The sequence below is a fragment of the Pelophylax lessonae genome, assembly GCF_965119305.1.
Source record: "Pelophylax lessonae genome assembly, chromosome: 2".
NCBI classification, from domain to species: Eukaryota; Metazoa; Chordata; class Amphibia; order Anura; family Ranidae; genus Pelophylax; species Pelophylax lessonae.
Window position 1 is genome coordinate 571,132,322 of NC_138769.1, and position 27,429 is coordinate 571,159,750.

A 27,429-nucleotide genomic window follows, 5' to 3' on the forward strand; every position below is an offset into this window, starting at 1 on the left:
ACTGCGACATTGTGGCGGACAGATCGGACCCTTGACTGACATTTTTGACACTTTTGGGTGTACCAGTGACATTACTGCAGTAATCAGTGCTATAAATATGCACTGCTACTGTAAAAATGACACTGGCAGGGAAGGGGTTAATTTTATTGGAGAGGGAGGGGTTAATGTATGCCTGGTGCTTACTGACGTGTGTGGGGGAAGGTGACTGAGTGACACAAGGACAGATCCAGTGCTGAACCCTGCAATCTGACCCTGCCTGTCACTTAGGAGATCCGCCCGCTTGTGTTTACACAAGCAGGCGGATCTCCACACTAGATCCCCGACGATCGGGGAAGAGCGGCGGCGATCGCCGCTGCTCCTCCCCTGGCCTGACTCCCGCTGTGACTGAATACAGCGGGAGCGAGCCTCCGGCGGCGCGTGAGCTCCGCCGAGAAAGGGGAGTGTCTGACGACGTAGTACTACGTCGTCAGATGATAACGAGCCACTTTGCCGCAGTAATATTACTGCAGGCAGACGTAAAGTGGTTAAGGGAGACATTGATAAGTTAGTTCAGAAAAAGGCAAAAGAAAAATAAAACATAAAAAAAAACAGGATTAAAACTGATCAGGAAGGACTGCAGGAATGTAATATGCACAGACTTGAGGAAAGAAGGGGGGGGGGGGGAGACAAGTCTGAATCCTTTAAGTACTTTAAGGGTGTGAATAAAGTTCAGGAGCACAGTATTTTCAATATAAACAGATTTTCAGTAGCGATAGTAGAGGTTATTTACCAAAGGCAAATAGGCTTTCCTTTGCACAGGAAATTTGTAGTTTTCAAGGAAATTATCCCCAGAGTTTAGTGAATGTAATGAAATTTCATTTCACAAACAAATCCCCTATAACAGTGATGGCGAACCTTGGCACCCCAGATGTTTTGAAACTACATTTCCCATGATGCTCATGCACTCTGTAGTGTAGGTGAGCATCATGGGAAATGTAGTTCAAAAAACATCTGGGGTGCCAAGGTTCACCATCACTGCCCTATAACATGCAAGGCAGATAAAAAAAAAAAGTTACATTTTTGCTTGCACATGACTGGGTGCTGAAAGTCAGCAGAGCTTCACTTAATTCACTAAGCTCTGAAGAAAAAAATTATGGAGAGCCACTTTCTTTGCAAAGTGAACAACCTATTTATCTTAATAAACCAACCCCAGTGAGTCAATCAACAATAAGTAAATCTAAACATGCTTGGGAGAAACCTAGAGCTCTACTTGGACAAAAGGGAAAAAGCCAAAAAAACAAGGGAATACACTCAATAGACCATCTGGTCGTCTTCTAATGTAATTCTTTCATGTTTCTATGAAAACTACTTATGTTGTCCTTGTTAAATATTCTACTATAGGCAAATATTTGTGCCCCACTGTAAAAGGTAAACACATCTCATATTGTCTCAAGATAAATTCCATTATTATTTTGTTTTATCTCCTTTTATGTTACAATTACATGTTGGCACATGCATGTACTCTTTGGCTTGGATCTGCAATGTTTACACATTTATGGAATTGGGAAGTTTAACATTATTACAGAGGATCGTAGATCCAAGGAGTTGTTTTTATAGACATTGGCTCAAAGTACAAAACAATCTACTGCAGCTGTTCATTTTATGTGTTGGTGACCTTTTTAGACAGCCAAACTTTCCAGTTTTGTGGGCTTCTACTTTGGAATTTTCACCAGCAGAGGGTAAAGAGACCCAACCTTGGTTCATATTTTTGTCTTTTTTTCATCATGTTATAGGGATTTGTTGCCATTACATTTTCCAGAGCAGCGATGACCCAGTTTGAAGCTCTAATACAGTTTCTATACATGGGGGAATCTTTGTTTATCCCATGACCTGGGAGTGCTGGTACTATCCAAATGAGTTCAGTGTGCTCCAGACGTGTGCCAAAGGAAACAGTGACACAGCCATTCATCCAGTTCTTGTCGTCCTCAGAGAGGCGCAGTCAGCATATTAACAGGCCCTTATAATAGCCCCATTGTGCTGGAGAATGGATGCCAAGATCAGGGTTTTCAGAAGATGTGCAAAGCACTTTTTTTCTTTTTTGTATTCAGTCTGTGCCTGTATAACCCTTTCAGCACCTCAGTTCTTCCGTCTGCAAGTTTTAAGTCATAACTTAATCTACATAGTTGGTAAAGTCCTTATACCCTCCTATTCATGTCTTCTGTTTATGTGCCTTGCGAAAGTGAGTTTGAGTCACGAGAAGATGACTCGAGCCATCTTTGTATTAAGACTATTGCTTTTGGAAGACGATTAAGCATCTGGAATGCTCTCTTGATCTTTCAAAGCACTGCGGAGATCTATGTATGCCAATATGTATGTTTTCTGACTTTATTCCGGCTCCACTTCTGCATAACATAGATATTTTCCATAGAACTCAGCTGGCTTTACTTTAGTGCAGCCAGTGACCATCGTGTTTTGATTCAGCGGCATGGAATTATTATGTGGTCGTTAAATCTAATTTACATTCACGTACTTGAAGTACTGGTGCTTTGTTTAACATAGGGGTTCTTATGTAAGACTGTAACTGAACAATATTGCTGGAAGTGAGCATGTTGCTGTAAATGTCCAAGATGACTTGGTGAAATTCCAGTCATTTTTCATATACCTTTTAACTTTTAGTCTTATTTTTCCTTTTATGATTATGCCTCTTGGATAGGTGCTTGTTCTGTGACCATTTGTACAGTGTTTGAATAAATAATATCTGACACTGTCTTAGTTTTAAGAATTTCTTCATATGAAGGAGGCAATTTTAATCCTTTCTCATAAGATGTAAGACTATTTAAACAAATTTACTAAAACTTCCTAAAGTGTACCTTTTATTTTCTTATTGCTGTTACTACTGGGGATAGTAACCCTCTTTTATTGTCCTGGTGACCATGTTACTAGACAGAAAGTGCTAAAAAATCCAAATAGTAATGTGGTCACTGGACCAGGAAGTGAGGGGAAATCTGCCGATGGGGACATTTTGTGAATTTTCCACTCTAACCAAAACCGGGAAAAAAGTTTTGGTTTTTAGATATGTTAAACACCCACATTTAATTTAAAGCACTGTTAAACCCAACAACAAAAAAGAAATATTTAGCAGCTTACCAGTCCTTAGATGTAGTGACAGCATTCGTTTTTTCTTTTTTATGCTTTTTTTTTTTTTCTTTATTTCACTTGATGATCCAGCCAGTAACACACTTCCCGTCTTAAAGAGGAAGTAAACCCTCCTCTGCAACTTTTACCTATAGGTAATCCTATGATGAGGCTTACCTGTAGGTACTGTAAATATCTCCTAAACCTGTACCGTTTAGGAGATATTTACCTTAAATGCAGCCAGTGACCTCACTGGCGCATGCGCTCTGAAGGAACGGCCGCTGGTGCCGTTCCTTCAGAGCCCCGTGCCGTGACCGTCGGCTCCCGCGCGCATACTCGGGAGTGACGTAATCGTGGGTCCGGCCAATCAGATGGTCGGATGCCGCGATCCCGGAAGACGGGCGACTGAAAATGTCGCCCGTCATACAGGTAAGCGGGCGGCACGGCGGGGGCTCGTTCTAAGGAAAGTATTTCATAATGAGCTAGTATGCGGTGCATACTAGCTCATTATGTGTTTCTCTTTCAGGTTGGAAAAAAAAAAAAATTTCAATGGAGTTTACAACCACTTTAAGGTGTCTGCATTCTGGATGAAGTAGTAAAGCAGACATCTTTGGACAGACAGCAGCTTTGTCAGTCTTCTAGGAGGGTAGTGTTAGAATAGCAGATTTAAATGGATTTGACTAACAAACAGAAGCTGAACCCCCACTAACATTTTTTAAACAGTTACAGCAACAGTTTGCTCCTTTTGGAAAATAAAATCTTAACATTGTAAGCACAGTTGCCAGTGTTAAATAGTTTGTCTCAATCCTCTAAGGCCCCATTCACATCTGAGCGTCTCAGCGATTCTGCTCGTGATTCCAGACCACACTTAAATTCGTAATGACACCCCAAATGCAACAAAAAACAGGCATTTTGTTAACCAACAAAACGCACCAAATCGGGGCTGTTCAAAAACATGCCAAAGTTGGCTCCAAAAAATGGTAGAGGAGCTACTTTGGCTGATTTTGGAGTAGAGGACAGCCCATTTAATTTAATGTCATTCCAAACCAGCAGGAAAAAATGTGCAAAAAAAAGCATGAAAAATGCAATGCTGCTGCGTCACTAGATGTGACAGGGGCCTAACTGCTACTTTGGACTTCTGGACAGCTTGGTCTGTTAACAGAAGCTGAAAAATAACAGACACTCTGGCTGGGTCACCCGCTGAAAATAATGGAAAAAAGACTAAAAACAAAAGCATCCAGCACATCTAAGAATTGGTGATCTGCAATTTAATAATGTTTTGTTTTGGGGTTTAAAACCACTTTTTATTTCACTTATATTTATATATAAATTAACCACTTTACCGCTGAGTACCGTAGTACTACTGCGGCAAAGTGGCTCTTGTACGTCTGACGACGTAGACCTACGTCGCCAGACTCCTCCCCTGTAGGCGGCGCTCCTGCTGTTTTCATTCACAGCGGGAGTCGGGCCAGGGGAGGAGCAGCGGCGATTGCCGCTGCTCTGCCCCGATCGTCGGGGAATCCAGTTTGGAGATCCACCCGTCTGTGTAAACAGAGCGGGCGGATCTCCTCAGTGACAGGGAGTGACAGATCGGAGTGTTCAGCATAGCTGGACATCCGATCTGTCCCTGTCTCACACAGTCACCTCCCCCCCCCCCCACACGTCAGTAAGCACCAGGCATACATTAACCCCTCCCTCTCCAATAAAATTAACCCCTTCCCTGCCAGTGTCATTTTTACAGTAACAGTGCATATTTATAGCACTGATTACTGCAGTAATGTCACTGGTACCCCTAAAAGTGTAAAAAATGTCAGTCAAGGGTCCGATCTGTCCGCCGCAATGTCGCAGTCCCGCAAAAAAAAATCGCAGATCGCCGCCATTACTCGTTAAATAAAAAACACCAAAAATGACATAAATCTTTCCCTTTGTTAGTAAACGCAATAACTTTTGCGCAAACCAATCAAAATACTCTTATTGCGATTTTTTTTTTTTTTTACCAAACATGGGTAGCAGAAAACAACTTGGCCAAAAATTTAAAAAAAAATTGGTTTTTGCATCTTTTTTGGGGGGAATTTCATATAAAAAAATGTTAAAAATATTGTTATTTTTTCAAAATAAACGCTCTTTTTTTGTTTATAGCGCAAAAAGTAAAAATCGCACTGGTGATCAAATACCACCAAAAGAAAGCTCTGTTTGTGGGAAAAAAAAGACGTAAATTTTGTTTGGGTACGGCGTCGCATGACCGCGCAATTGTCAGTTAAAGTCGCACAGCGCCGAATCGCAAAAAGTGGCCCAGACGTAAGACCGCAAAATGCTCTAGTGGTAAAGTGGTTAAACCCTATGTTTCTGGTCCCAGTAAATGTTAATAGCAGAGATGGAAAAGAGCCTGGTTCAATGATAGAGAGAGATCCTACCATTAAAGTCTCTCCCTGTAGAAATCTAGGAAGTACTTAGACCATAAGAATCCATGTAAAGTCAAAATATCGCTGTTCAGTGTACTGAGCCTTTGGGAGAAAATGCTGAGAGGCTGTAATAGATGGTTTCATAATTTTATTGACTAATCTCAAGTATTCAGCAGGTTTCAAAGGTGTTTTTTCAAATATTTCTATTAATACAGGGCATATTATTTTAGAGTTAACTAAATCCAACACAGAAAAGTACCTGAAATCATATTCATCAAAAAATCTAAAGATTAAAAAAATGATCACTGTTTATAAGGGCCTTGCTACCTACTCTTTGTTGTCTAAAGCTTAACCCTGCTGGTGTGGAGTAACATATGTAAAAAGGAATATTCATTTTTATCTTCTTGTTTTGCATTTTAGATCCCTTTAAACCTTTCATCATATTTTCAAACCGCCATGAAATCCGCCGAATAGATTTAAATAAAGGTGATTACAGTGTCCTTGTACCAGGACTAAGGAACACAATTGCTTTGGATTTCCATTTGAACCAGAGCACCCTCTACTGGACAGATGTGGTTGAGGACAAAATATATCGTGGGAAGCTATCTGAAAGTGGAGGTAAGCGATATGGTGTACTTGCTTTATATTACAGCGAATTGCATTTTGTACAACAAATTGAGTATCTGCTACATGGAAAAGTGTCCAGGGGTATTTAATTAAACAGAGTGCAAAATCAAAAGTGCAGTGATTCACTTTTGCTAAAATTGACTGCATATAATATATGCAATTATTACACAAGCTATTAGGGTATTTGATGCTATTAAAGAATGACTTTCTGTTGCAGCCTACATCCAAAAAGTAATTTTCTTTGCAGCTACTGGAGGCATTCTATACACTTTTATGTTGTCCCAAGAAATATCATTTTGCTCAATTGGCTAATTTTTTAATGTGTTTTTTTGCTGGGATGAACATTTGATTATAGCAGGCAGACTCTCTCTTAGCACCTGGGAAATAGAAAGTTACTGGAATGCAATTGCCAGTTCCAGCAGAACATCATCAGGTAAAAACTAGGGAATACTTTTTCTAATACCAATTAGTTACAGCTAGAGCAAAATCTCCAAAAGAATAAAGAAAATGATCAAGTTCTATAGGTTGTTGCAGTTCTTGTTTTTCATTATATCCTGAGATATAATTCTAATATCTAAATGCTCTGTAAAATACAGTGCCTTTTAAAAAAGTATTTATACCCCTTCAAATTTTCCACATTTTGTCATGTTACAAACAAAAACATAAATGTATTTTATTGGGATTTTTTTGTGATAGACCAACACAAAATGGCACATAATTGTATAGTGGATGGAAAATGATAAAGGGTTTTCAAACTTTTTACAATATGAAAAGTGGGGCGTGCATTTGTATTTAGCCCCCCCGAGTCAATAATTTGTAGAACCACCTTTCCCTGCACTTACAGCTGCAAGTCTTTTTGGGGATGTCTTCCAGCTTTGCACATATAGAGAGTAAAATTTTTGCCCATTCTTCTTTGCAAAATAGCTCAAGCTCTGTCAGATTGGACGGAAAGCGTCTGAGAACAGCAATTTTTGACTTTGACTGGGCCATTCTAACACATGAATGTGTTTTGATCCAAACCATTCCATTGTAGCTCTGGCTGTATGTTTAGGGTCATTGTGCTGCTGGGAGGTAAACCTCCGCCCCAGTCTCAAGTCTTTTGCAGACTCTAACTGGTTTTCTTCTAAGAGTGCCCTGTATTTGGCTCCATCCATCTTCCCATCAACTCTGACCAGCTTCCCTGTCCCTGCTGAAAAAAAAGCATCCCCACTACATGATGCTGTACGTTGGGGATTGTCAGTTCAGGGTGATGTGCAGTGTCAGTTTTCCACCACACATAGCATTTTAACATTTTGCTTTTAGGCCAAAAAGTTCAATTTTGGTCTCATCTGACCAGAGCACCTTCTTCCACATGTCTTCCCGTAAACTGCAAATGGGACTTCTTATGGCTTTCTTTCAACAATGGCTTTCTTCTTGCCACTCTTCCATAAAGGCCAGGTTTGTGGAGTGCACAACTAATAATTGTCCTGTGGAAAGATTCTCCCACCTGAGCTGTGGATCTCTGCAGCTCCATGGACCTCTTGGCTGCTTCTCTGATTAATGCTCTCCTTGCACCGCCTGTCAGTTTAGGTTGACGGCCATGTCTTGGTAGGTTTGCAGTTGTGCCGTACTTTTTCAATTTTCGAATGATGGATTAAACCGTGCTTCGTGAGATGTTCAATGCTTGGGATATTTTTTTATAACCAAATACTGATCTGTCTGGTGTGTTCCTTGGCCTCATGATGCTGTTTGTTCACAAAGGTTCTCTAACAAATCAGAGGGCTTCACAGAACAGCTGCATTTATACTGAGAATAAATTGCACACATGTGGACTCTATTTACTAATTAGGTGACTTCTGAAGGCAACTGATTCCACTAGATTTTAGATAGGGTTATCAGAGCAAAGGGGGCTGGTTACAAACCTACGCCACACTTTTCAGATATTTATTTGAAAACATTTTGAAAACCATTTATCATTTTCCTTTCACTTCACAATTATGTGCCACTTTGTGTTTTTCTATCACATAAAATCCCAATAAAATACATTTACGTGTTTCCGGCGTCCTCTCTCCTGTTTTACAGAGCTGCCGTTGCGGCAAGGACCTCTTCACGATCCCGTGCGGGATCTTTAGCAGAGCCCATCTGGGCACAGACTGTCACAATTTGTCATCCTGTGAGTTGAACCTGTTACTGTTTTTATACATTCACCTTTTAAACTGTTGGTCGCCTGGCACCTCTTCTCACCCTTTCTTCTTGCGTTTTTGGTTGTAACATGACAAAATGTTGAAAATTTCAAGGGGTATAAACTATGCACTGCATAAATGGTAAATCTGGCTGGCCATGTCCATGACAAATATGAAAACTTGTCTTCAGACTTTTATTTAAAGTACAACTAAAGGAAAAACGTTGTTTAGTTTTGGATAAAGGGGGTATATAGCTTAGAACACCCATCAGTTTGTATTGCTGTCTGTGCCCTCTTTGGGGAGATTCATCCTCTCTATTTGTCCTGTTTACCATTATCATTGAAAGTGAAAGTAGAAGGAAATCTCAAATTTTGGGTAGTCCCTAGAAAAGTAATAGGGAGGAATGTTCCGATGGGGACACTAGTTCTGGTGACCTGGCCGCCCCCAAGAATTTCCTTAACTACTTCCTGTCCGCCCACCGTCAAATGAAGGCAGAGCGGTGCGGCTATTGATCTGGGACGACGTCATATGACGCGGGGGCCGCAGTGTGGCTATCGTGGCCGCGCCGTGTTGCTAGGACACGGCGCGACCCCGATCTTGGTAAAGAGCCAATGACTTGGCTCTTTACCCATGTGATCGGCTGTGTCCATTCACAGCCGGTCACATGTAAATGAGGAAGTGCCGTTTACTGGTTCTCCTCGCCTCACACTGTCAAGAGTGTGGGGTGAGGAGAGCCGATCAGCGGCTCCTCCTCAAAAGGGAACCAAGAAAAGGTAATCAGGGCACTGATCATCAGTGCCCTGTTTACAGAAATTAGTAGAAAAACTCAAAAACAGTGCCCACCATCCGTGCCCAAAATCAGTGCCCATAGTGTTGCCAGTGTGCCGCTCATCAGTGCCACCTGTCAGTGCCGCCTATCAGTGCCCATCAGTGCGGCATATTAGTACCTCCTCATCAGTGCCCATAAGTGCTACCTCATCAGTGCCCATAAGTGCTACTTCATCTGTGCCCATCAGTGGAACCTATCCGTGCACATCAGTGAAGCAGAAAAATTACTTATTTTCAAAATTTACTCACAGAAAATAAGAAATTCAAAATTTTCTCTTTTCTTTTTTGTAAGAAATAAAAAACTCAGATGATTAATACCACCAAAAAAAAGTTCTTTTTGTGTGAAAAAAATGATAAAAATTTCATATGGGTACAGTGTAGCATGACCGCGCAATTGTCATTCAGTGTGACAGCGCTGAAAGCTGAAAATTGGCCTGGGCAGGAAGGGGGTGAAAGTGCACTGTATTGAAGTAGTTAAGTTGCAGGGATTTCCTCTCACTTCCTGCAAGGCTATGAAACAGGAAGTGAAGGGAAATCTCTGCAATGGGATACAGATGGCGAAAAAAAAAAAAAAAATCTGACGGGGGTTACTTTGTCCAAAAAAAAAAAAAAAAAAAGTTTTGCCTATAGTTACATAGTTAATCTGGCAGTAAGAAAAAGACACAAGTCCATCTAGTTCAACCAATATAGTTCTAATTTAAATACTCCTAGTGTCTATCTTTTCTTGGTTTCAAGTAACCCATTGTTTAAACATCCATGGAAAAGTATCAAAACCCATTTAGTTCCAGTTGAAAGACATTTTGTATCAATTTCCAGTGGTCTGGTCACTTGAAACAATTGCAAGTATCCTGTGATTTGCTACAGAATTCCAAAATGTATTTTGCGTAGAGTAAATTCACATCATTACTGCATATATTCACAACTAGAAAATGGCAAAGTGGGAGTCTATACCCAGCGCCTTAGCCATGACTTCTACTACACATATTGTACACATACTATTTTTACGTTTGGCATATAGCAGAGTCTCCAGCCAGACTGTATTAGGTAAAATTGGGGGGTTACACATAGGAGGACTGTTTAAAAGTTACTCAGTAGTAATTAAGTATCAGAGTCTATTACCACAATTCAGCACTGCCTAGAATTTTGTCTGGTCCGGATTGCACATCACAATCTGCTTAATGATACCCTTCCTAGCCGGAAAACATTCATCATGATACCAGAGTTAATTAGCATTCAGAGCTTGCTGTTAATGCTAATTATAGTCTGATGGCAATTACATGGAGGAGGGTACAGGGAAAACAAAATGCTAATTCTTCCTTAGCCCTGTACAAGTAGGTCTACGGCAGAGCTCACTTATGTTCTGTTTTTATTATCCTACAAAGCACTTGGGAAAGGTGTGTAGCTAGGTAGATAGACTGTAGTTGACCCCCATGTTTTTCACAGAAAACTTTGTGAAGGTTGGAAAGTTAGGTGGCAGGAAAGTTGACATAGAAGTGAGTTGAACATTGATGTTTGGAGAGAGATTTTCTTTTGGACCCACCAGTGATTTGGCAGCTTTTTTGGGACTGCCTCTATAAAATAGTAAACGGTAAGTTAAAATAAATGGATAAAATTAAAAGTTTTTTGGTTTTGTCCAAAAGGCACACTGCTAGGGGAAAGGTATTGAGTGGTTTCAGCAGTGTTAATCCATTGAGATCTGAAGGTCCTGCTCTAAACATTTTTTCCAACCAGTCCTACTCACTCTCTGGCTGTGTTTGTGTATGAAACTAAGAGATTTTCCCATTGAATTAAATGGAAGTTGTTCACACCCCAGGCTATGTGTGGACAGCAGGCTGCCATAAAACTGTCAGGGAATGTACAGGTCATTGGTGGTCTGTTTAAAGAGGATTTATTATGACATTCACTCAGTGAATGTTTGCTGGACATTCACCAGTCTATTTTTTTGGCATTTATTTTAAAAGGGGTATTTATTCTATGTGCAATAGGGCAGGTGGGCACATTTTGCTTAAATTGAATGGGCAATTGTTTATTATTTTTGAAATCTCTCCATCATGTTGTATGCTGATGTTAATGAGTGAATCTTGTGTGACTTTAAATATGGTGGTCAAATCTTGTTTGCTATTGGAATCGCTTACATTTTACGCAACTAACAAAATTCACCCAACATTTGTTGCAAATTACATAGTAGAGTAGCGTAGAGCAGATAAGAAGAGGACAATTGCATGGAAGAAGGAAGGGGGCTGTGCTAGGGAATTGACTAGTCAAATTTTCTATGGAGTTCAGAGGTATGTTGTAAGTGAGTAAAACATTATACAAAGGAAAAGTATTGCAAGTAGGAATGTGAAATACCTGATTTTCTGTGTTTTTTACCTGAATTTATTTAGGTTGGTGACAGGGTCTCCTTGGGAGCCATTTAGATATCCGCTAAGTAGGGAGTGCGTTGTTTACAAAGAATCAACTGACTGATAGACTTAAATTGTGACCAAATATGGTTTTACAAATATAATTACTAACTAATAATTACTATATATAAACAGCGCAGTGCTGTCTGATACTTTCTTTTTGTAATTTGCGCTAACAGTTTGAGGACAAGAGCTTCTACGGTGATAGCCTCGATCATCCGGATTCTGTGGGAGACTTTCTCCCTGCACACTGACCACAGGGATTGTCACTCATTTGGCACTGCTGTCATTCCTAGAATGCCTTGCACTTTTTTCAATGAATACTAGGTGTTCTCTGATTGGGGAAGGTGGAGAGGAGGGCTGGTAATGTCATGCTCTGCCTTGTCCAATCAGAAAATGCCTTGCATTTGTTGGAATATTAAAAATGGCAGCGGTCCTGAGTGAGCAATTCACTGTAGTCAGTGTGAAGAGGTGGGGTCTGCTTGCACAGAACTTGAGTAGGACCCAGAAGATTTTGTCTATTATTGCAATGTTATATGTATACTTACATTGTACCAAGCTAGTCGAATGTAAGTATGCAATGCAGATAATTCCTGGAATTCAGCTTAAGGATCGGTTCACACCACAGTGTCCGTGTTCTGGACGCACTTCTGCATACATGTTTTATATGCATTCCTGTGCGTTTTTGATAGTTTTTTCCCCTCTCTTTCTTCATCTCAATTCGGACATGTGCATTCTGGTACATCTTTAATGTGTTTTTGATGCGTTCCATACAGAAAAAATGCAGAATGTTTTAATCTTTTTTTGACTGCACTGGTGTGAACTAGAACCATTGGAATACATGGGAAACACTGTGCATGTGTTTTTTGATGCAGATTAAAAATGCACTGGACTGCTTCTAGTGGGAACCACAGCCCTTAAAGGGGTTGTAAAGTCGAAACGTTTGTTAACTTAAAGCCTTCTTTGTGCGGCAGCCCCCCTAATACTTTCCTGAGCCCCTCTTTTCCCAGTGATATCCATGATTGCCTCACCCATCCGGGACTCTCTCTCCTGACTGGCTGAGACACAGCAGCGGTACCATTGGTTCCTGCTGCTGTCAATCAAACTCAATTAGCCAATCAGGGGAGAGAGGGGACGGAGCTGGATGGCAGCTCTGTGTCTGAATCGACACACGGAGCTGCAGCTCGGCTCGGGTGCCCTTATAGCAAGCTGCTTGCTGTGGGGGGGACTCAACAGAAGGGAGGGGCCAGGAGCTTCCAAGAGGGACCCGAGAAGAGGAGGATCCAGGCTGCCTTGTGCAAAACCAACTGCACAGAGGAGGTAAGTATGACAGGTTTGTTTTTTTAATAGAAAAAAAGAGACTTTAAAATAACTTTAATAAAGAATACATTGAAACCGCACTTAGTGGAGTTCCTATTTAAATGATCATGTTATGCTGTAGTAGTTCAATATGCATCATTATGTACCATCTGCCAATGTTTTGTTTTTTTGTAGCGCTCACCAGTTTTGAAGTCATTATCCAGTATGGCCTTGCAACTCCTGAGGGTCTGGCTGTGGATTGGATTGCTGGGAATATTTACTGGGTAGAGAGTAATCTAGACCAGATTGAAGTGGCCAAGCTAAATGGTACTATGAGAACAACTCTTTTGGCTGGAGACATTGAACATCCTCGTGCCATTGCTTTGGATCCTCGAAATGGGTTTGTGTTTTTTGTAAAGGTTCTTTTTTTCTTTCCTTCTGACTGACTGACACTGTCAGACATGCACATATACACCCAAGTCCCAATTTTTTAAAATTTAAATCATAAACATAATTGTAATATTTTCAAGAAGATATTTTCAAGACTAATTTTTGTACTTTTTACCAGGCTCTATATAGAGATTAGATAGAGATAGAGATTATAGAATAACATCTGGCATGTTGAGTAAAGGAGGACCCAAATAGGGTCTGCTATACAAAGTAAGGAAGTTGTACATAATGCATTCAGAGACTAGTGACGATGAAAGGGATCTATGCTTAAATAAACATGGATTATGAAAGGGGCCATGTTTTAAAGCCCAATTGTGGGAAACTTTAAAATTATCCCTTGCAGTGGGGCTGCGCTAACACTGCAGGAGTTAATTGCTTGTTTACTCTAGGGGGAGAGTAGAATCTTTTACTTTCCTGATCCTCTGCTCCACAGTGGTAGGCTTTCCCTCGGTGTCATCAAATCCAGTGTAGGATTGCATTTGTCTTGATGACATCAGGATCTTTGGACTGCTGAAGTATGGGGGAGAAAAGGCTGCAGGACTGGTCTAGCAGCATCAAGAATCAGATAAATAATTGTACTTTAACAAGTTCCATAGACCTAAACAGGTAATTAATCCTTGCAGTTAGGGGGCAGCCTTTCTACAAGGGATAAGTTCTTCCAAACTGTAGCAATAAAACATTTATTTACCACTTTAATTGTAATACAAATGCTCCACTTTACATGGTTTTTGTAAATTGTACATTTTTTTTTCACTGTATGATAGACTTATTAGGAGCCTGCTATAAAAGGCGTATGAGAATAACTGGTCCTTCTGCAATGATTTTTGTTTTCTTTCTCCAATAAATGGATTTCTTTCTTGTCCATTGATGGACACAAGAATTCTTAAACCTTTCAGTTATACTGCTGTTTACAGAAGGATTGGACACTGGCAAACAAAAAAAACTGTAGGCCAGTGTAGGATAACCCTTCCTACTATTAGCACCCTCCGTTTTTTGCTAGTGTCCTAGGGGGATAGACCTCTTTTCTACAACTCTACTTTTTTTGCCTTTCTTCCATCATCGCTTTTTTTTTTTTTTTCTTTCTTCAATTTTATTTCTTCAATTAAGACTATTTTCTACATGCTGCTGGCTTTCGGAGTACTGTGTTTGGAACCCACTTAACTGGATGTGCAGGGATTACATTGAAAAGGACCTTCAAGCACTTGGTTCATCATAGGGTGCTTTCCAGATTCTGGTATGCAGGTAAAAGTTATCAGCGGAACACTTTAGATCCAGAGCTGCTGGCATTTCCTTAGGGCTCTTTCACACGGTCCGCCTCCGTAGGCGGATCCGTGCTGCTCAGCGGGGATCAATCCGCCGATCCCCGCTGAGCCAGCGGGTGACAGCTCCATCTCCGCTTGCCGTGCGGAGAGGGAGGTGTCACAGCTCCCGCTGCTCTCTATGGGGGATCGGATGAGAGCAGACCGCCTGTCCTTTCTTATCCGATCCGATCCCTGAACGGATGGAAAAAAAGGGTTTCCATTCGTCCAGATTTCACGGACAGGATCGGATACAGATGGCAGCGGGTGTCAGTGGAGGTGTCAGCTGACATCCGCTGCCCCTTAGAGCTGCATGGAGGATCCGATCAGATCCCCCTAAAAAACTGACAGGCGGATCTGATCGGATCGCCCGTGTGAAAGAGCCCTTAGTGTTTGCCCTTTCTCTGAAGACTCCGTTTGCTGGGTGCCCTTATTTCCTTTTCTTTCCATGGAAACCTTGTGGGCCTGATCGCTTAGGTCATCTACTGGGTGAAGTGTCATGCATACTCCACACTCTTCCCTGCCATACAGCATTGAGGGAGCATCTCTCCACTTCTGCTCCTGCTTGAAAAGAGCCATGTTGTTCTTCAGTCTTTGATCTATTTCTGCTGCCTTCCTTTGGTCATCTCACAGCATTGGACCCTCGCCTTTGACAGCTGTCCTTGTTTTAAGGAGTACCTGAGGTCATGCCTGTTACCCTGAGCTAACATGTTGCTTTTCTGCCACCCAGCCCCAGCATGTCTGAACCTAAGCATGGGAGAGACATTCTGCTGTATCTGGTGTCCCAAGCTCATATTCTACTAATGGCTCCAAGCAATACACCTTCCAATGGTGCAGATATCTGCAGCCTGGAACAATGTTCTCCTTTAATCCTAGTGTCTGTTTTGTCCTAGGATACCTCTTTTAATGCATAATGGGCCAGGGCCCTCTCTTCTTTTAGCTGAGGATTTTACCGTAGTAATAAAAGGTTTTTTTAGCCTAATTGGCTAGCTATTTGATGACCATGATTGCAAATGTCACAAATATTTTCCCATTGCCCTCTTTTGCAGATTCTGTACCTGATTTGACACAACCGACGGGCTGAGGAGGAGTCCTTGGCACCCTGTCAGGGGACTTGGTTGTCAAGGAAATCTCATCCCCCTAACAACATCCTGGAACTTCATGCTGTTTGGCTGTCTCTGTAGTGTTGGACCATTATAATGGAGGGTGATCTGATCCAGGCTCAGGCAGCTCGGCGACCATGGCATACCTCAATTATCAGGGAGGAGCCAGAAGTCTTGATATGACAAGAGAGATAGATCTGATCCTGCCCTGGGCAAAACTTCCAGCCTTGTCAGCTGTGTACAATCTTAGGCATAGACAATTGGCAGATGCTCTATTGGATCATCAGTATCTTCTGTCCCTAGGGCTGATTTGCTATCCTGTCGCTAACTAATGGCATGGCTGTCAAAACCCAGGTTTTAGGAAACAAAGACATCTTGGAGTCTGTGATTCCTAAGATGTTATAGGCTTGGAAGTCTACATCTCGCAGGGTTTATCATTAGGTCCTCAAACATGAAAGGCATAGTTCACTTGTCTTTAGACTTCCACCCCAAGAACCTTTTTATTGTAATAACTCTCTTTCATTCAGCTGGGTCTGAACCAGTGTTTGGCTGTCAGTGCTGGCAAGGGTTAGGTTTCTGCCCTTTCTATCCTGTTTCAGAGACAGATGGCCCCATAGTCTTGGTTCAGACATATGAGCTGGCATTCTGCTTGTAGGGCAGCCCATTCATTTCAGTGAGCTGCCCTTCCTGCAGAAACATGGAAAAATACGTCTCCGATCCTTTTTTTTGTTTTTTTAAATCATGCTGCACAGAACAGCATGTTGCTCCAGCACCATACGGTTTTGTATATGCAAAAAAGCGGTTGTTTCTCAGATGCCTAGGGTTAATGGCTCCCCCAGAGCAGCATATTTCTCTTACCTGTCAGGAAGGCGTGTGATTGTGTGGGCATTCCTGACTTGCAATAATTTGAACTTAGCCCTATTTTTTTTTTATTAAGATCCTTGTGTAGGTGGTCTTCCATGTGATTCCTCTCATCTGTGCCCTTATGACTTTCTGAGATCTAAGCCTGGTTTTCTTGCCACTTCAGAAACTACTATTTGAATTCCTTATATACATTTCTCTCTTTTTTTCACCCACAAGGTGGTGTTTCTTGTAGCCATCAGCTTTATAAGCTAAGTTTCTTAATTGGTTGCCTTATCCTTCATTTCTGCTTCTACATAGGGGTAAGGGGGTGTTAAGGCCCAGGACTTCCTTCTTGTATAAGGTAGTTTCTGCTTTTGACCTCAACCAGAACATGTTCTTCCATCCTGCTGTCTAGCTGCACTTCACCTAAAGGATTACCCTCTATGGTCTAGATGTGGTTTGGTCTTTGCAAATCCTATCTTTCAACCACTGCTTCTTTCAAGAAAAAGGATTCCATTTTTGTTATTCTGGATGGACCCTGTAAAGTTTCTGACTTCTTAATCTAGGTACTCTAGGTGGCGCAGACAGACCGTCATTCAAGAACTGTGAGTGATTCTTTGACTTTTCCAGATCAAACAACGGTTTCCCAGATTTTCTGAAATTTGGTAGAAGTTTCTAAACGTGTTCTCTACATTTATGCCAGCACATTGCAGCCTTGTTTGATGTCTGCATAGGGCATGAGGTCATGTACGCTTCACTTTTAATTTGTGGGCAGTCCCCAATTTTAATTTTTGGGGGCCTGTTTTTGGTTGTTTGCTGTATTGCCCACCCCTCAGACTGCTTTTGGAAGTCCTGAAGGGTTTAGGCTTCCTGTTTCCCTCAATAGATGTGAAAAAAAGATTTTTGTATATACCATAAAATCCTTTTTTTTTGTAGCCCACTAAGGGACACAGGTCCCACCCCTCTGTTTATGATCATGCTCTCAGTACGTTAAACATGCTGGTAGTAGGAGGGGTTATCCTGGGCTGGCCTACAGTTTTTTGTTTGCTAATGTCTAATCCTTCTACAGATGGCAATAAAGCCCAAAGGTTTAAGACTTGTGGCTCTCAATGGAGTCCAGCAAAAATATTTTACATTGAGTAAAGAAGTCTCATTGTTTTAAAGACTTGGATTAGGTGTGAATGCTCTATCCAAGAAAAAGAAAGCCAACTCCGTCGATCAAATGTGTGCTTAAATGATGTAGATTTAAAAAAGTAGTATACTCTGTAATTCACCAGTTACAGAATTAAAGCTTAACTCACCTAATACCTACCCTCACTACAGGTAAGGATATAAAACGTTAATGTACATGCTAAGGTCATGTATCGGTTAATAGGTGCTTATTCACTCTGTTTACTGGTTGTAAAAGTGAATCCAGGAAAAGACTGAATGATGCCAAAGTTGAAGTTTCTTTTGTTTAAATGTTCATTTATGGAAACTAATTGCAAAATGCACCCTTAATTTTGCAATGCTCAGCAGATTTAGGAAAGCACAATATGTTTTTCTGTTCCATTTGTATGGAACTCAGAATGACCTTTTGTTTATAAAGTTTTGGTTTAGTCGTTATATTTATACATAATACTGGCTTATCTGATTCTTGCTCATCTATTTTTAATGACCCAGTCCAAAGATAAGCATTTTGAACTTTAAAGTGTCACTAACGGGGAAACTTTTTTTTTTTTTTTTTTCATTTTGAATAGAGTAAAGCAAGCCATAGACCATGCAATTTTCTTTCCCTCAGCCACGGGTTGCAGGAAGGAAAATCGCTTTATTTCTGACTGTGTTGTTGGGGGAATCCCTCCCACATCACTATTGTGTTCTGTCGACTGGAAGCCTTTACTAGTGTACTAGTGTCCACCATAAGGATATTCAATATGCTTGAATGCAGGTGTAAGGACTCATTGTTGACCACTGCGAAAATCCAGAATGGATTGTAAGGTGTTTTAGATGTGTCTAGAAGTCCATAAAATAAAAAGGATCTTTTTGTTTTTGTCCAACCCAGTCCAGCATATCCATGTTGACTTCCCTTGTGCCTGCATGTATAGTCACTAGGGAAAGCGTTTATGTGGTGTTCAGAGCATGAGACCACTAAAGGAAAGAGTGGCTTCTCATTTCATGCCAGCCAAAGAAGAGATTATCACCTTGCTTAATGATGAAAATTACCAAGTGGGGGGTTCACATTCTCCCTGTGATTTGTCCATTGCAATGAATAATTTGTCATGGCAAAATCCGCTGACATGGCTGGAGCCTCTATAAAATAAGCTGCCCTTCCTAAACATGTGCTAGGCACAGCAAAGGTAGTAAAAAGTATGCACGGTTGGTGCACATTGCTGCACAATCTTATACCTACCATAATAAAATAAATTTCATTTTTAAAGCTTAAACACAAATACTAAATGCTCTGCAAGACTGATAATTATCTGGATGCTTGGTGGGCTGACAGGCCACAATTATAGGATACTGTTTACCCGCAGCTGCCAAACAATTTATTGTCTAGGAAGCAAGAAGAAAAAGTACAATTCGAGTCAACACAAGGTATAATCATTGATACTACTAATTAGTTTGTTACCTTTTTTTGCTAAAAGGTCATATAGTGACGAATGAACCATATATGATTATTTTAATAAGTGCCAAAATATTCATAATTTTTTATGCTGATTCACTCCTGCAAATCAAAATGTTATGCTTGGGCTACCTGTCAACTAACATGCAGAAAGAATGTTAAAGCCCCACTTCAGGCCTCCTCCTTTCCCCATCCAAGCCAAATTAGCATTTTACCCATGCAGTGAGGGAGGTCCCCACTGCATGGGTAGATTTACCAATAGCAGCATTCTGCAAATTGATATATTATAAAATATTTATAAAATATCAATGAGAATCTGTTCGTCGGATTCAAAATAAAAAAGCTAAAAGGAAAAGAGGACTGACAAGTGAGTCCAGAAAAGATGCAAGAAATGCTTAATTCTTTACAAAAAAAAATGTTAATTATGCCAAATATAAATAAATTATCCATTTAAATAAAAAAAAAAAAAACCACAATTTAGGGGAACGGTAAAATATACATTTTTTTATTTTTATAGTGAAAAAAATAGCTGATGGATTGTCTAACAATTGCTAATATTGGCCCAGTCTGGGTCAGTTTTGTCATTACTACAAGCATTTGTAGTAATTGTTTAGAACTAGTATGCATCTAGAAATTTTAGTTCACTAAATTGTATTTTTTCTGTTAATAGAATCCTCTTCTGGACTGACTGGGACTCCAGCATGCCACGTATTGAAGCTGCATCCATGAGTGGGGAGGGTCGGAGGACAATACATAAGGAGACTGGGTCTGGAGGTTGGCCTAATGGCCTCACTGTTGACTATCTGGAAGAACGTATTCTTTGGATCGATGCCAGGTACAACATCCATGCTTATCTAGCATTCACTTGCATAGTGAAGCTTGATAAATCCATAGCAGAAAATATACTTACCTTTAGATTGCTGTAATGTAGACTTCACTGAAAAATATTATTTTATGAGACAGTTCACTTTTTATTAAAGTGGTTGTAAATCCTCTCATATACCCAGTGAAATGCATAGCCTCAGACAGTGCTGCTGTTAGAAATCACAGCGCCCCATACAGCCTACCTGACAGGGCCCCCCTCCTTGGGAGAGACCAAATACTATTTCCTCATAATTTAGAAATGAACAATAAGTGAACTGTTGTTTACCTCATGTTTTTTTCTAAGTTCTTTCTACTACTTTTAGCCTTGTCTAGACAATGTAGAAATAAGAGGATGTCTGTAAGCCTGGGCCCAGGATTGTAGCTATTGTTACTGATGAGTGGGATGATGGTTAGAAGTAGGTGGATAGGAAAGGTTGTAAGGCCTTTTCCCTTTGGCTAAGATTCTTTCTTTTTATTTTTAGCACTGATTACTGTAGTAATGTCACTGGTCCCCTCAAGTGTCAAAAATATCAGGTGGTGACCCGATCTGTCCGCAATCAAAATGTTTAGAACGCTTAGTCTACAACAGTCTTGGCTCCTACCTCACTGACAACAATCTTCTTGACCCATTAAAGTCCGGCTTTGGCTTGCTACACACAGAAACTGCCCTACTGAAGCTCACTAATGACCTACTAACTGCTAAAACCAATTGCCACTACTCCATACTCTTACTACTCAACTTCTCTTCAGCCTTTGATACTGTTGACCATCCCCTCCTCCTTTAAAAAACTTCACTCTCTTGGCCTTCAAGTCTCTGCTCTTTCCTCGCTCTCCTCCTACCTAACATAGTGCTCCTTCAGTGTGACTTATAACTCTGTTTCTTCCTCTTCACTTCCTCTTTCTGTAGGGGTACCTCAAGGTTCTGTCCTCAAACCTCTTCTCTTCTCTATTTACAACTCCTCACTTCTCACTGTTAGAAAACTCCCATGGCCTCCAGTACTACCTTTATCTACCTCCTCAAACTCAGTCTTTCTAAAACTGAGCTCATAAAGCTCATAATTTTTCCTCCAGCCCCTCCCCCCCGACTTCTCCATCAAGATCAATAATAAAACCATCAGTCCTTACCCTCATGCCAGGGTACTAGGTGTAATCCTGGACTCTGAACTGTTCTTTCAGCCCCAAATCCAATAACTGTCCAAATTGTGTAGATTTCACCTCCGAAACATCTCCAAAATATGCCCCTTTCTAACCATTGACACCACTAAGCAACTTATTCACTCCCTTGTTATCGCTCACCTTGACTATTGTAACTCCCTCCTCACTGGACTACCTCTCAGCAAGCTATCCCCTCTTCAGTCAATCATGAATGCCGCTGCCAGACTCATCCACCTTACCAACCATTCAGTGTCCGCCACTCCTCTCTGCCAATCCCTCCACTGGCTTCCCATAGCCCTACGAATACAATTCCAGACACTAACATACAAAGCTATTTACAATTCTGCCCCAAGCTACATCACCAATCTTATCTCCAAATATCACCCAAACCGTTCTCACCACTCCTCCCATGACCTTCTTCTCTCTAGCTCCCTTGTCTCCTCCTCCCATGCTGGACTTCAAGACTCCTTTAGAGCCTCTCCCAACTTCTGAAACTCACTACCCCAATCTTTCTAGTTATCTCCTACTCTGTCCACTTTTAGGTGATCCCTGAAAACTCGTCTCTTTAGGGAGACCTATCCTGCCTACACCTAACAACCAAATCTTATACTTCCCTCATCAGTTCATCCCTCACAGTCACTACCTTTTGTTTCACCATCCCCTCCCTCTTAGATTGTAAGCTCGCAGAAGCAGGGCCCTTCTAACCCTCTTGTTTTGAATTGTATTGTTGGTGTATTGTCTCCCTTTATATTGTAAGGCGCTCCGCAAACTGTTGGCGATATATGAATCCTGTATCACAATAATAGTTGCGTTTAGGTTTCGACTTCTGTAACTTGATTGAAACAGAAAATGTGAACGAGAAACTGACCAGAATCAAACTACCTATGTGCCTATGTTATAAATTCTGGGGATGAACTGCTCTACAATGCCTGTAACTACAGAGGTCAGCAAGGGCTGTTTTAAAGTGTATATATACCTTTTTGTTTTTTGTTTTGGACACAGCAGGGGAAGAGTGGAACTTTTGCCAGATTTTTCTTCTTTTGTAGGCTTGGCTAGCGAGGTTTCTTCACTTCCTGTCTGTTAAAAAAAAAGGTTGTCACCAGGATAAGAAGTAAGGGATAATCTTAATAATGCCAACAGAGACAGAAGTAAAATGTAAAGGAATGCTATAACCTCTGCCAGCTTTTTATTGTCTGTTTTTCTATTGCAGAATTTCTGCAGTGAGTCAAAGTCTCTCTAACAGAGCTCAGAGCTCTAGATAGCAGTAAATCCTGCCAAGGGTTCTAAACATTCCCCATTCTGTTTAGAACTTAAGTTTTTAGTATAAATACACTTTTGAGCCTACTTACTGCTTGTTAAGAATGTGTAAATACTTGACTGCCCGAAGCCTGACCACAGGTTCACTTTAATTTATGTGCACATTTTTAATATCTTGCTTTTCCTTGTGTATATTAGTATGGTACAAAACCTCTCAACAATTTCAAAAATGTTTATTAGTATAGCTTTTCTAGTCTACATTAATATTGAATGGCTGCATTTTTAGAATATTATTATTATTATTATTCAGGATTTATATAGTGCCAACAGTTTGCGCAGCTCTTTACATGAGGGCAGACAGTACAGTTACAATACAATTCAATACAGGAGGAATCAAATTCACAGTTACATTAAGTGATTACATTACATTTGTGTAATGAATGCTTTGTCATTTTTTACCTTAACATATATGGTAATCAAAGGAATGGCTGGATATATGTATGCACATTTTTTAAGAACTTTACTATTGTGGGAAATGTTGAACTGAGGATGAAAGTTTGATTTGTGTGTTCTAAGCGTGATACATTGTTATAGCTCTTTTTACTCTTTAGATCAGATGCAATTTACTCAGCGAAGTATGATGGCAGTGGACACATTGAAGTACTGAAAGGCCATGAGTATCTGTCACATCCTTTTGCTGTCACACTGTATGGCGGAGAGGTGTACTGGACAGATTGGCGGACTAACACCTTGGCAAAGGCAAACAAGTGGACTGGCCAGAATGTGACCATTGTACAGCGCACAAACACTCAGCCCTTTGATCTTCAGGTTTATCATCCATCCCGTCAGCCACTAGGTAAACTCATACATTGTTTTTCAGAATACATATTACATAATAGTGTACTTCAGCATGCTGGGGCTGTTCTGTTGTGTGTCTGATTCGGTGCTTGACTAGGAGGATAAATAATCACCCAACTCAAGTTCCTATAAATCTTCTGAAGAAAGGGTGACATTGGCAGCATAAACCCATTGATGGTTGTACCACAGACTTCAAATTGATTACCATGAATAAAATTCTGCACTGACAGAGTCAGTGCTAGTAGTTGATATGATAAGATATGTAGTGGAGGAAAATTCCTAGCAGCTCCAACATGAGGAATTTCGTATGCTTTACTTGGGAGGTCATATAGATGTTTTTCCAGATTTTTATTTTATCCTTGCCCTATAGAATTTGTTTCAGAAAATGTGACTTTTTTTCTTCTATTTTAGCGCCCAATCCATGTGCGGAAAATGATGGGAGAGGGCCCTGCAGCCATTTGTGCCTTATTAACTACAACCAGACATTCGCCTGTGCATGTCCACATCTTATGAAACTCTCCCCCGACAAAAAGACCTGCCTTGGTAAGTTTATATGGATCCACATGCTGCAGAAACATTGGAGCTTCATACTCTGGCATCTGGGTTATGTTCTTTTCGTAGTGTGTTACATTGCGGGTTTTACAGCAAGTAGGCAAGGTAAAATCCAAAAAAGGAGCAAGTAGGCGGGGCACTACGAGGGACTATAAACACCTGCTCAACCGGCGCTAAAATACAAGTACCTTAAAATCTATTATATAAAAGATATATGAATGCTTGATACAAACAATATATCTAACAAAGCTGCTGCTATAAATAAAATGACATACAATAGAGGTGCATATATAATAGTATCACAAACAAGATATACTACAACGCACTAGCAGCGCTAAGAACATAAAAAAGTATAAATGCAGTCCACTGGGATAAAGTCCATGTGCTCATATGATCATGCAATGTGCCCAGGATATTCTCTCCTGACAATCCAAGGTCGTGAGTATGTTGGTGAATACACCGGACCCTCCACCGCACCAATGTGCTCCCCCAAATCAGAAACACTCACCAGAAATCTGGTCAACAAGCGCCTGTAACATCAGCCTATCACAAGCTTAGAAACGATCTCCTCAGGAATTAACCAGGAGCGCCGGCACTTGAACCGTCTCAATCGGATCAATTTTTGTGGTATACCCACAGGAGGTTCCAATCAAACAGGGGTGGTACATGTGGAAATAATAACTCACATAGGGCAATATTGCATGGCTAAAAACACCGCTTTATTATCCAAAAGAATACCCCCAGTAGCTGATGCACTTACAGAATAACAGAACAAAGCAAGCTTGTCATAAAAGATGAGGCATAACCTGCGTGCAGAGGCCGGTCCCCGTAGTAGCAGTTCGCCGCTGGTACCAAGCGATGGCGAGCCTCGGGTACAGCATCGGACGCCGGTCTGCCTCGTGACCGCGTGACCACGCCCTGACGCATTTCGTTAGCAAGTAACTTCAACAGAGGGCGTCTGTTGAAGTTACTTGCTAACGAAACGCGTCAGGGCGTGGTCACGCGGTCACGAGGCAGACCGGCGTCCGATGCTGTACAAGCTTGCTTTGTTCTGTTATTCTGTAAGTGCATCAGCTACTGGGGGGTATTCTTTTGGATAATAAAGCGGTGTTTTTAGCCATGCAATATTGCCCTATGTGAGTTATTATTTCCACATGTACCACCCCTGTTTGATTGGAACCTCCTGTGGGTATACCACAAGAATTGATCCGATTGAGACGGTTCAAGTGCCGGCACTCCTGGTTAATTCCTGAGGAGATTGTTTCTAAGCCTGTGATAGGCTGATGTTACAGGCGCTTGTTGACCAGATTTCTGGTGAGTGTTTCTGATTTGGGGGAGCACATTGGTGCGGTGGAGGGTCCGGTGTATTCACCAACATACTCACGACCTTGGATTGTCAGGAGAGAATATCCTGGGCACATTGCATGATCATATGAGCACATGGACTTTATCCCAGTGGCCTGCATTTATACTTTTTTATGTTCTTAGCGCTGCTAGTGCGTTGTAGTATATCTTGTTTGTGATACTATTATATATGCACCTCTATTGTAAGGCAAGGTAAAATGGTTAAATTAAATTATCTTTTTCAGAAATTATGCGGTTTATAAATACAAATCTATTTGAAACCAAAATTAACTCAACATTTTTCTGGATATGCGGTAATGAATATGCACCCTTTATATCATCTAAGTGCTGCAGCAAGGGTTAAAAACGCCTGTGCTGTCAGCACATAGAAGAGCCAGGCCGCAACTCACTCAAGTTCTCCTGAAGTCTAGCATACCCCAATTGAAACTGCTCTAATCAACATTATTCTTGCTTCCTGAGTAGAGCTGTTTATTAGAGTAATGTTAAGGTAGGTGTGACAGAGACCTGTGCCACTGCTTTTATGTGACAGCAGTAGTCCGTCTCTCATTGTGCTGTCAGCACAGGGTATTTGAACCCTTTAGGCAGCACTTTGTAGATTAAAAAAAAAAAAAAAAGATAAAACCAAAGGCGTATTTATTACTGTATATGCAGCCTGACTCCATTATAGTAAAAATGTAACAGAGTTCAATAGAGCTTTAGCATGAATCTCTACCTGAATGTTGTTTGTAATATCCCCTGTAAGTTTTAAGCGCTGTGTGTGTAAGTTTGCGATTTCCTTTTTTACTTCTTGTTCTGGTGACTGTTGGCTCCAGCATTAAAAATAATGAGAAATCCAACTTTTTACTGGAGTTGAGAAGAAAAAAAGGGACAGCTGTCTAAAAGTCGTTTTTTTTTTCCCCTTCTTTTGGAGAGATTTTTCTCTTCCTTCCTTCTGCTTTTTCAGAATAGAAAGTAGGGGGGAATCTTACCAATGGACTAAGCAAAAAGTAAATTGACAGAGTTTATAAGAATTTGCTACTCTTATCTATACTAAAAAATTTTTTTTGGCTATGGGTAAACATTAAGAACAAATAATTCAGCACTGTGTAATGCCAATGTCTGTTTACTATGCCGTTGTTTTTTTCCACTGTTCCTGACTTTCTAAATAAAGTATTTGAAAAAGGAACAAAGAATTCAAAGTGTCAGCCATCTTAACCCCTTCGCGCTGACAGAACGCAAATATGTGGCCTCTGCTTTAAGGGGGTGTACCAGGGTGATGCCTGCTAGGTAGCCGCTCGGTTGTTATATCAAAGAACGGGAGGGGACCCCATCCGCCACCTTCCGCGGCTTGCGAGTGACCAGCCAGGACGTCTGCCAGCTGGCTGAAGACCCGAACAAAGGCGGATTTGGCTTTGATCGGGTCTTCGATGTAGAAACCCGGAAGCGATGTCATGATATCACTTCCAGTTACTGAAACCTTAAAGGCGCCAGATTTAAAAAACAATTACAGTATTCAAAACAGCCTAAGTTGGCGTTTTGAGATTGCTTTTAAATGCAGACCCCAGATCCCTCCATAAAGTGTACCTGTCACTGCCTTTTACTGTCACAAGGGATGTTTACATTCCTTGTGAGAGCAATAAAAGTGATCAAAATCTTTTTTTTAAACAAAATAAATAAGAAAAAAAATGTAAAGTGATCCGTGCTCGCGTGCAGACGTGAACGCACACCTAAGTCGTGCCCGCATATGTAAAAGGTGTTCAAACCACACATGTGAGGTATTGTCACGACAGTTAGAGCGAGAGCAATAATTGCACAAGACCTTCTCTCTAACTCTAAACAGGTAACCGTTAAAACGTTTTAAATCATCGCCTATGGAGATTTTTAAGTTCCTTTGTTTGTTGCCATTCCACAGGTATGCGCAATTTTAAAGCATAATATGTTGGGTATCTATTTACTCAGCGTAACCTTATCTTTCACAATGTACAAAATTGTAGTGCTAACATTTGGAGAGCTTTGAGCACCCATACTATTCAACAGCACTGGGTGTGATAGCATGCCCCTTGTTGGCTACTGTGGTTCCTCCTGCCAACCTTTGTCCTTACAGGGCAGAGAGCAAAATTTCAACATGGTGTCCAACTTCAAGGATTCTTCAGCTTCATCTTTTGCAGTATAGGTTTTGATTTATTTAATTTGGTAAGCGACAGGGTCGCACAAAACAAACAAACAAACAAACAGGACTTATGTTGATTCAGGAAGAAATCAGTTTGTC

General features: G+C 40.8%; 1 protein-coding gene across 2 annotated transcripts in view; it reads left to right on the plus strand.

Annotated features, from left to right (window-relative positions):
• LRP1 (LDL receptor related protein 1) overlaps positions 1 to 27,429 on the plus strand; it is a 555,292-nt gene that overhangs the window by 341,544 nt on the left and 186,319 nt on the right. For both annotated transcript variants that reach the window (XM_082246010.1, XM_082246011.1), the window contains exons 24-28: positions 5,937 to 6,134; positions 13,030 to 13,234; positions 19,801 to 19,965; positions 23,018 to 23,262; positions 23,676 to 23,807. In XM_082246010.1, coding sequence (XP_082102136.1) covers positions 5,937 to 6,134; positions 13,030 to 13,234; positions 19,801 to 19,965; positions 23,018 to 23,262; positions 23,676 to 23,807 — 945 coding nt within the window. The remainder of the gene's footprint in view (positions 1 to 5,936; positions 6,135 to 13,029; positions 13,235 to 19,800; positions 19,966 to 23,017; positions 23,263 to 23,675; positions 23,808 to 27,429) is intronic.